At 38.1% G+C, this 11,232-nt stretch overlaps 1 protein-coding gene across 1 annotated transcript; it reads left to right on the top strand.

Moving 5' to 3' along the window:
- Positions 1 to 486: 486 nt before the first annotated feature.
- LOC307120006 (uncharacterized protein) lies at positions 487 to 11,232 on the top strand (the record flags this gene model as incomplete). Its single annotated transcript, XM_079806834.1, has 19 exons — positions 487 to 552; positions 1,169 to 1,228; positions 2,548 to 3,021; positions 3,229 to 3,276; positions 3,381 to 3,448; positions 3,597 to 3,689; positions 3,775 to 3,812; positions 4,358 to 4,485; positions 4,646 to 4,763; positions 4,899 to 4,957; positions 5,045 to 5,089; positions 5,184 to 5,251; positions 5,377 to 5,420; positions 5,940 to 5,982; positions 6,067 to 6,101; positions 6,180 to 6,307; positions 6,408 to 6,522; positions 10,381 to 10,882; positions 10,984 to 11,232. Exons 3-19 carry the CDS (start codon positions 2,754 to 2,756, stop codon positions 11,230 to 11,232), a joined length of 2,049 nt encoding a protein of 682 aa, XP_079662960.1. The 5' UTR covers positions 487 to 552; positions 1,169 to 1,228; positions 2,548 to 2,753.

Below are 11,232 nucleotides of genomic sequence, written 5' to 3'. Positions count from 1 at the left end.
CGGGTTAGGTAATCTTGTGCTTCTAAAGTTAATTTGGACAGGGATGTGGGAAATGTATGTAGTATTTGATCAGCTGATCTGCACACCAATATCATCTTAATCATCAAAGATTAGGAAATATGTCCATCTAATAAAAATCATTCTATTACTAAGCTATTTCACATTTTAAAATTGAATATATTGACACATGCGCAGGTCCATGTAGCGAACTAAAAGGTGTAGTCATGGAGAATCCTGTAAAATAAATAAAAACCTTTGTGAAAAAAAGTGCTTAATAATTACAATGTGTAACAACAAAAGAAAATAGGTAGGTTATAATTAAACTTTTTTTAAAGAATTAAATGCATAGGTGTTTGCATAAAGGTTAAATTGTGTGTGTGTGTGTGTGTGTGTGTGTGTGTGTGTGTGTGTGCGCGTGCGTGCGTGTGTGTGTGTGTGTGTAAATGTAAATGTAAATGTAAATGTAAATTATATATACAGTATATATGTTTTTTCCACTTACAGCATCCCAAAGAGAAGCCACTAGCCGAGAGTTTTCTCTGACATCTCAAAGTAAGTGTTTGCTTCACTAACATCAACAGAGGCCTAGAAATTAAACATGGGCATGTATATAAATTACATTATATACATAAATACATATTTCACAAGGTACAATACTTTGTATTTTATTAATTATATATCAAACAAAATCATACAGAAACATAAAAATCAATTCATACATAAACCTATTTATCTGATTGATTATATACATACACACACACACACACACACACACGTGCGTGCGTGCGTGCATGCATGTTTTTATATAATATATGTTTTTTATTTTTTATTATTATTATTTTAAGAATTATTTACACTGGAGGTCAAAAGCTTGGAATAATTAAGATTGAAAATTCAGCTTTGCCATCACTGGAATAAATTACATTTTATAATATATTAAATTAGAAAACATGTAGTTATGTAGTTATATTACTGCTTTATTGTATTTTTGATAAAATAAATTAAGCCTTGGTGAGCAGATAATTCAAAAACCATAAAAAGTCTTAATTATTACAAACTGTTGACTGCCAGAGTTTATAACATTGAACTTTGTGTATATTTGCATGTTGGATTTACATGGAATTTGCTTGGTGCTGTGTTGAGTGACAGTTTGTTTCCTCCTTCTAAGGTTCGCTCTACACAACTTTGGCTTCAATATTTACCAGTGCACAGAAAAGCACAATCCAAGGTCAGTAAACAGATGTAATAATATGCTGCTAAATATCAATAGCTGGAGTGTGCGTGAGAGTGCCAAATCACCTTCAGTCAGTGAGCCATTTACCTTGTGTTGTATCGGTGTTGGATGGGTCAGGATCGATGACTAGTCATCCAACAAGATTAGTGAGGTTTAATAGTTCATCTAGATCTGGGAGGGTTTTAGCATGTTTTTAACCTACAGAAATGTGCATTAATTCATTCCTGTTAAAGCACCACTGCTACAGTCATCAAAAATCTGATTTTATAAGGGCCAAATTGTGATGGCTAGATGACTGGGTCAGCTCTTGTGGGGTGTTCCCGGTCTGCAGTGGTCAGTATCTATCAAAAGTGGTCCAAGGAAGGAACAGTGGTGAACCGGCGACAGGGTCATGGGCGGCCAAGGCTCATTCATGCACGTGGGTAGAGAAGGCTGGCCTGTGTGGTCAGATCAAAAAGACAAACTACTGTAGCTCAAATTGCTCAAGAAGTTAATGCTGGTTCTGATAGAAAGGTGAATACACAGTGCATCGCAGTTTTGTTGTGTATGGGACTGCATAGCCGCAGACCTGTCAGGATGCCCATGCTGACCCCTGTCCACCAGCACCAACAGTGGGCACGTGAGCATTAGAACTGGACCACGGAGCAATGGAAGAAGGTGGCCTAGTCTGATGAATCACATTTTCTTTTACATCACGTGGATGGCCTGGTGCGGGTGCGTCACTACCTGGGGAACACATGGTAAGCCGTCGGAGGCAGTGTGATGCTTTGGGCAATGTTCTGCTGGGAAACCTTGGGTCCTGCCATCCATGTGCATGTTACTTTGACACGTACCACCTACCTAAGCACTTTTGCAGACCATGTAGACCCTTTCATGGAAACGGTATTCCCTTGTGGTTGTGGTCTCTTTCAGCAGATACCACAGTACACCTTTAGGGGTCTAGTGGAGTCCATGCCTCGACGGGTCAGTTTTAGCAGCAAAAGGGGGACCAACACAATATTACGTCATAATATTATGCCTGATCGGTGTATTTAAACTGTGTGTTTACACAGCTTTTTAAAAATGGCGGGTGCCAGTGTTTCGTACGGCATGCATCACTGGTAGTTCCTATTGTTCTAGGTTAGACCTACTCTGAAGTAGGAGCTAATTTAGTTCCCCCAAAAGACGTTCCCATAACTAAAATAATTCCCAGTTCCTGCAGTGCGAACACGCTAAAAAGCGGGGACTTCCGCCAATAGTTACAGGAACTATGAACGTTCCTCTTAATATTTCCTCAGTGGTCAAAACTAATTCATTTAATTTCTTTTACACAGGACAGAGCATTCTAACTTCGAGTGCTTCAACCTCTCAAGCCAGAACTACATTGAATCCTGCAGGACTCACTACAACAACTTCTGAACTTTCAGTGAATCTCACTACACCAACACAAATTCCGCTCACATCAACTACCACATCAAATACAACCGTTACACCCACCACTCAAGCTCTGACTGGATCAGCTCTTAATAACACAACTACTATGTCAAATACTGGTGGATTAAACATGTTGCCTTCAACACCGGCCTCACCTATGTCTTACGTAACCACTCAAACGACCCAGAGCACGTCAATATCTGCCCAGACACTTTCAAGCAATCCTATTAGCCATCCAGTCAGTGGCTTCAGTACCTCTGAAACAACAACCAATCGCACGACAGCAAGCTCTCCCACTGAACCAACTGTCATGACTCAAGTAACCAATCAGACAGCAGTTCTAAGAACAACGACGTCCAATACATTATTCACAGGTACAGCTATTATCACTGTGTTCTGATTGTCTTTTTTTCTTCTTTTTTGGAAAAAGACAGATGGCTTCTATTTCGGTGATAATTACAGGATATTAAATTAAATTCCTTACCCTCGTTCTCTCATTCTGCCACATATTACATAATTTATACATTATAAAATGAATTCTAATGGTTCAATGCTTTGATGTGTCTTTTCACTTGTTTCAGATCCAGTTGTGGTACAGTGTAACTTTTCCCAGTACTGCGCTAATGAATGTAAGAATGTTTAGAAAAATGTCAATTTTATTCTCTGAAGACATAAATAAGTTGTGTAATGATACAACTTAATGTGTAATGATATCTCTCATCTTACATCACAGCATCATACTACTGGATGCTTGTGGAGGCGTATGGCTCTAATACGACAGAGGGAGATATTAAAATTTTGGTAAGAATAGTTTTTTTATTAATAATATTTTAATAGTAATAATAAGTCGTGTTAGAATCTATATATATATATATATATAAATATATATATATATATTAGCAAATAAAGTATTTTTCTTATTTCTTATGCTTCCCCCCATTATAATCAGTTTTCAGATCTTTTTAATACGAGCACCTGCTCAGCTGGAGTTTCAACGACAGAAATCAATTTTACATCAAGACAAAATTACATAGTTTTTGTGGTAAGTAGTATTATTTGTTTTCAAAAGGTTAGGCCTGAACTTTGATGTTGTCTAACATTACACATTTATTTTTCCATTACTATAGACTGCTGAGGTTAGATGTGAAGACAAACTGAACATCCTGTAAGTCTAACCCAAATACCCCTTTTCCACCAGCATGAACCAGGTGCTAGTTCAGAGCCAGTGCTAGTGCCGGTTCGGCTGACGAGCCGTCTGCACAGCGCCGATGCATCTCGACAAGCCTTCCATCAACAATGGTGAACGTTGCGTTACTATTGATGCACATGGCTTTACGATCCTACATTGGCATCAAAACACAGCGAATTCAATGCATTCGTGCAGCTTGCCGTAATTTGTATAGACGGAGATTTCAAACGAGCAGCTATTAGCTATTTTATATTCAAAAATGGCGGTCACAAGTTTGTGTTCCTCTTGTTGGTCACGGTTACCCAGCCCCTGACACAAGCGGTTCTTACTTCTAGACCAGCAATGTTTTGGTGCTACTTAAGAACCACTTTTCTTGGTTCAGAGCTGGTTCTTTTTGTTGTCGAAAGAAAAAGAGCTGATTTGAAACTTCCTTGGTGGAAAAGGGGTATATGCTACACAACAAACATGAACTCATTGTAATTCAACATCAAGTAACACTACTACTGCCCCCATTCTTACAGGAGGAAAAACTGCACTGTGCTTCTACAGCTGAGCCAGCCAGTGAAAACATGCATCATCCGTGAGCTGGTGGAAAACTGTACTAGTATCAACCCATCAATCAAGCTTCTGGGAGATGTAGAGAGAGTGGGTGAGTGAGACAAAATATATCATATATATCAAAATATAGACATAAATATGGGCTTGATTAAGCAGTGGCGTCTCCAGGAAAACCAGACAGCAGTTTAAAAGACAATGCATGATTAATTGTGATTCATTTTTCAGTCTCACAGAATGACTTGTGTTTATAGGAAAAGGCCTGTGCCCAGAGGACAATATTACGCCCCCTGGAGATGGTTTTGTGCACTGCACATCTCCAATGTCTTACGATGGTATCTGCAAGACCCAGGGACCTGTAAATATCACATGGTACAATATACTACTGATTACAGACTTGCCACACTTTTACAATAGCCCTGCGGCATACAATGTGGACATTTTTACTGTTTACAACATTTGAGATTGTATTATTAATTTTCCAAAGTTCTTTCCTTCTTGCATTAGCTCTTATAAGGAGAATGGCTTTGTTCCTAAAGACGTGGTTGCTAATCAATCCTGCAACGGTGAGTGTTATAACTCTTTGTACTTGGTCATCATTTTCTGACTAATACCGGTATGATGTTCAAAAATTAAATGTTGTTCTTTTTTAGTTGAGAACGAACAACATTGTGAGTGTCACGTCTCTAACAACAACGGTGAGTGAAACACAATGGATCTATGCATGAGTATGTTCAAGTTTGTGTTGTGGACCAATCAGACTCCAAGCTCTCTCCCCTACCTCTTTTTTAGAGACATATTATGCTGTTCGTCTAAATATTACAAGCCCAGATGTGAATTTCACCTACGTTCAGAACATGGTGAGTGTCTCAGATTAAAGGTTTTAGTGAACAGGTAAAATGGCAATCTAATAAAGATTTTCATGGTACAGCCATGGCAAGATATAGCTATAGTGTCTTATTAGTTCTCTTGCTCCATCTAATAGGTTGTACAGTTGAGCACTCCCTGCAATGGATCCAGAATGCCTGGGTAAGTCTGCAATTCCTGCCTAATATACTGTAACACATATGTGTGTGTATAAAAACCGGAAAGAAAATGCACTGACCTCGAACTTTTTAACAGTAGTGTACTGAACAGAATTGTAGTGTATTGTAAAAAAAAGTGTATTGTATTTTACAGAAATTAATACTTTGATTCAGGAGAAATGCATTAAAATTATTATTTTTAAAGTGATAGTAAAGACGTGTATAATGTTACAAAAGATTTATATTTCAAAACAATCCTGTTCTGTTGATCTTTCTATTTATCAAAGAATCCTGAAAAAAATTATTATCTGTATGTATTGTAGTTTCCACAAAAATATAAAGCAGTATAACTGTTTTAAACATTGATAATAATGAGAAATGTTTCTTGAGCACCAAATCAGCATATGAGAATGATTTTTGAAGGATCATGTGGCACTAAGGACATTAATGGAGGAAGTAATGGAGTAAGTCTATTAATATTATATGCTATTTCTTAATTGTTGGTGATGTTCCATGTTCATAGGTCTCCGTGTAAATCTTTTTCTGAAGTATCCGTGTTGTATCAGGTAAACTTAAAAAAAAAATTATCTTGTTACATCACATCATGTTTTCTGTATCTGCTCTGAAAGGCTTCGTTTGATGCTTTGCAGGGAATACACTTGGAATGTTTTGGAGATGGAGCAAGGTAAGTTTTACTATCATGCGTGTGTTTTTGAGTGTCTGTATGCATTTATGTCAGCTTAACACATCTACTATTCCTCAGGCTCTACACATGTATGTTGACTCTGCAGCTGTCAGAACAGCTGGATGTGTGTACTGTTAGTACTGCTATTGCCGTTCTTTGGAAGGACAGTGCCAACATTAGTTTTGATGGACCTCTAAGTAGAATAGGTGAGTCTTTAACTGTATTGGTATTCCATATTTACAGCTTATCCAAGTGGTGTAAACAGTAAAAATACAATAATTATTTTTCTATCTCTCTACTATACAGCCATATGTAGTTCGCCCACTGATTCAGAAACCATTCCTTTGAACTCAACATTTACATGGTTCTCTGTAAATCTCAGTGCCAGCCAAAGCGATGATATCAAAGACCATTTGAGATGGTAAATCTTGTATTCAGTCTGGATTTCAAACTGTGCAAACACCACATTTGTGTCAAATAAAACATTTTCAAATTTTAATATAATTCTATTAGGGATGCAGCGAATGTTCGGCAACCAAAATTATTTGGCCGAAAATAGCAAAAATTGCACTTCGGCCGAGTAAGTGAAAAGACTAAATAAATATTTATTTAAATTTAACCAAACAATTACGTTTTTGATCAAATATAGCAACCAGCACGTGAGAGAGAGAGGCGTGCACGCTTCTAAATGCAGCAAACATGTCGGAAGTGTGGAAGCATTAAAGTGTCTGAGATTGACGCAAAAATGGCCGTTTGCAGACACTGTCTAAGCACCCTCAAATGCAAGCAAGCACCCTCAGTTGATACTGTATATTGGCAAATGCTCCAGTGCATATTTGTGTCTGTAGAACGTCAAATGTATCCATTACAACGTCTTTCTGCAGCGGTGACAGGCTCGCAAAACCTCTCATGAACAAACAAACAAAATGTAGACACGAATCGCCGTAAGTAAGATATTTATTGTGCATTGTTAGCAGCTTAATTGAACTTTGTACTTTGTGAGATCGCGATGAACTGACATAGCGACAGCGTTTAGTAATGAAGTAGTCTTGGGTCGCTTTCGAGTCTACAGTCTATATAATCCATTGAATAAAAGTATTGTTTTTCATGTTGTAAAAAGGATTAATGGCCAATTGCATGCTGCAAAGTTTCGGAAGTGACAGTGAAATAGTAACACAGTAAAGCAATGTAAAGGCAGACTAATAGATTAATTGAAAAATATTTGTTGCAAAATATTTTTGAAATTCTAAATAATCTTAAATGTCTCACTGTAGGCTACACTCGCTGCTGTGGTGGAGCCGTTGCTTAGCCTACATCTGTTTTAATTGAGCACCCTCATTAATTTGATTATGATACCTGTAGGCATAATAGGCCAAAGATCAGATAAGATGGCATAAGATGGCCAAATAAAAATATTTATACATTTTTTACATTAAAAAATAATTGTATTTTAAGTTATATTGTGCTTTGTCTGTATAATGTCTGCTGGAATGCTAAAAAAAATGTTCAGTGTTAAATATTTTTAAATTGTATTTTTGTAATTTATTTTTCTTTAAAGGTCCCATGGCATGAAAATTTCATTTCATGAAGTTTTTTAACATTAATATGAGTTCCCTTAGCCTGTATATGGTCCCCAAGTGTCTAAACATTTATTTTGATGGGTGTAAACTGAGTTCTGGCTGTCCTGCTCTGCCTTTGAGAAAAGGACAGCTCAGGCGAGCTGATCTTGAATTTTCCTGTTATGACATCATAACAGGAAAGGTTACCTCCCCTTCCTCTGCTTTGCCTGCCCAGAGCATTCAAAATGGATTCAGTTTATGTCAGCACAGGCTTTACAAACAGACTTTACGATATGGATTCGACAGCACTGTGACAAACAGTGAGTAACAGTGTTCATTAATGCCTGATCTGTGATCAGTGATTTCTGATGTGTAGCTAATCATTCAAGTTCACTCAGACTTTCTTTCTAGATCGTTTAATGATCGCCGTCTTGATGCCCTAAGCGTAATGCATCAGTGAATCAAGCCAGTGACGATCGTTTAAAGTGATTAAACTACAGAGAGTGATCAAAGAACACTCTCTTTATATCGTTCGGATCTGTCAATCACACGTCGCGAGTGTATCTGCACACTTGCCCAAACTGCCATTATAATGAATGACGCTGTTATGCAGTACAGCGAAGCTCTTACTGTATACATGTCGATGTCATGTTTGCCGTTAGTTGTGGTGAAAGCATTTTGTGAGAGAAAACGCGTTGCAATGACGAGATCACTGCATTCACGTGATCAACAGACTGTCTCTGAACTCAATGATCATCACTGCAGCCTTTCATGTGAAAGGAATAGATCATAAAATAATGCTATAATCCACACTTTGACGATTCGTTCATCTCGACGGCTGTAATGGTACATTACATGTGTTACAAAGTTCGTAGAATAAGGTGGAAGAAGACAGAGTCGATGTGACTGGGACTGTTTATTCAGAACTCTCAGCTACAAATAAGCTTGCGCTAACAGCACAGCGCTCTCAACAACTCAGTACAATAAAACTTCCTCCAGCTCTCCGTGGTTTACGAGTGCGCAGTCAGTCTCTCTCTCTCTAGTGCGTGCAGTGCCTCGCTAAACCACGTCCCCTCCGCAACATAATCTAACACTCATTTCAAATGCAAAGATGTCAGCCAATCACAACAGTGGGCGTTTTCACTGAAGTTTCACAGCAGACACGCCCCTTGAAACAGGGCATTCAGCCAGAGAGGTAATAACAGTATAGAAAAAATGCCTTTTATTTCTAAATTATGACATTTTTTGATGTAAAAATCATACTAACAATATAAGTACACCTCACGAAACATTATAAAATAATAGAAAAATGCCATGCCATGGGACCTTTAAAAAAATAGTAAGACAAAATAGTAAAATGTAAATTGGTTGGTTGCAGCAGATGAGGAAGCAGGATCCAAATGCAGTTGTACTTTATTTAAATAAACTCAAAACTTCACAAATACAAAATCACAGGGGACAAGAACAAGAACAGAACAACCAACATAACTTCATGATAAGAACAGACAAAGAACAAGACTGAACACAGGGTTAAAATACACAGGCACACAGATCATGGAAACGAGACACAGCTGACAAGACTAAAGCCTTGTTTATACTCAACGCGTCCGCAAGAGCGAGAGGGTGCGCCCAGCAAAAATTACGTCAACGCGGAGTGGGCGTTCGTGCACGTTGGGTGCGCAAGACCCCATTTTGCCTGGCGGTGTGCAGTGCATTTTTGTAACAGTGCGCGCGACTCCGCATCCAAAGATGAACGAGTTCTAGGCGAATCTAGCCGAGCATGACGTCTCATCACACCGGTACCCAGTTTGCACACACAAATTAGGTGCTTATATTTACAAAATGAGCATACAAACGCAGAAATAAGCCCTTTTAAATAAAGATCCATGTTTAATAAAAAAAAGATTGACGAAACTAAATGAAAATGTTTAGTGAAATTAGGAAATATTTAAGAGATCGTTAATTTAGTTGTATACATGTGTGCATATATTTTTTTCTCATGTCACAAGTAAGTTAGGCTAATAATATCAAGGTTTACTGAATTTTACACAATTCTTTTTTTAATGTGGTTTTCGGTGAAGTGTACTAAAATAAATATCATCACCTGTGTGTACATTAGCCCACTTCTTCTCTATGCTGTTTCCTGATGGTTTAAAGAATAATTACTCAGAGTCGCCCTCTGTCATTTCAAAGAATAGTACAACGGCGAGCGCGTCGAGTATAAATGCCTCGTCCGTTTGGGGAGGAGCGTGTGCAGTCAGCGGAGGCGCGCGCTGCGGAGTAAGGCGAAAGTATAAACAAGGCAATACAATGTACTTGTCAGGTAATAAGACACACCTGAACTGAAACTCAAATCAACATGAAAAACTACAAAGAACTACAAAATAAAGCACAGGAAACACTTCAACTTAAAAGTCCAAGGACAGACACAGAGCACATGTGACAAATGGTGAAAAAATTGGCAAAATAACTGGAAAAAAATCTAAAACCCGTATTCGGCTTCGGCCAAGTGTTTTATTATTATTCGGCTTCGGCCAAGAATTTTCATTTCGGTGCATCCCTAAGTTCTATGTCATTGTGGATTTGTGGCTTGAACATCCTTATCAACCTATCATTTCATCCTTATTTTAGCAGTATTTAATGGTTAGGATTTTTTGTCTGACAAGAATGTTGTTCCAGTTCCAGCACTTTCTAAACAAACTTTCCAATCCTTTTTTTAGTGCACAGGGTCAGACGTTTGCTGTTCTTTTAAATGAGAGCTGTGTGATCTCACCTTCTAAATCCTACACCACTCAACTTGTCCCTCCCAAAACAAGCTCTGACAGCAGTGCTACATTTCCAAACATCACTTCTCCATCAGTTACTACAGACTGGTCACTGACCAACCAAACCCACCCTGCAGTCACAACATCCAGAAATAACGTCAACACTTCTGATACACCTACAGTCTTAATATCTAATACATCCATCAACAGTACAGCCAATCAAACAAACACTGTTTCACATAATACGACAAGCCTGCCACTCATTCCAGCACTTAATATAACAACCCAACCAGTCAATACAGAAGGTACAACACACAAAATAACAACCTCACCAGTCAGTATAACAGATACAACACAAAATATAACAACCTCACCAGCCAGTAGCTCAGATACAACACACAACATAACCTCACCAGTCAGTACAACAGATACAACGCACAATGTAACAACCTCACCGGTCAGTACAACAGATACGATACACAATGTAACAACCTCACCAGTCAGTACAACAGATACAGCACACATTATAAGAATATCATCGGGCAGTACAACAGATAGTATAACAACCTCACCAGTCAGTACAACAGATACAACACACATTATAACAATCTCACCAGTCAGTACAACAGATACAGCACACATTATAACAACCTCACCGGGCAGTACAACAGATACAATAGACATTATGACAACTTCACCAGTCAGTACAACAGATACAACAAATATCATAACTTCACCAGTCAGTGCAACAGATACAACAAATATCATAACAACTTCACCAGTCAGTGCAACAGATACAACAAATAG

This window comes from Gobio gobio, assembly GCF_949357685.1.
Source record: "Gobio gobio genome assembly, chromosome: 23".
Lineage (NCBI taxonomy): Eukaryota > Metazoa > Chordata > Actinopteri > Cypriniformes > Gobionidae > Gobio > Gobio gobio.
This window is presented reverse-complemented; position numbering and strand designations above follow the sequence as displayed.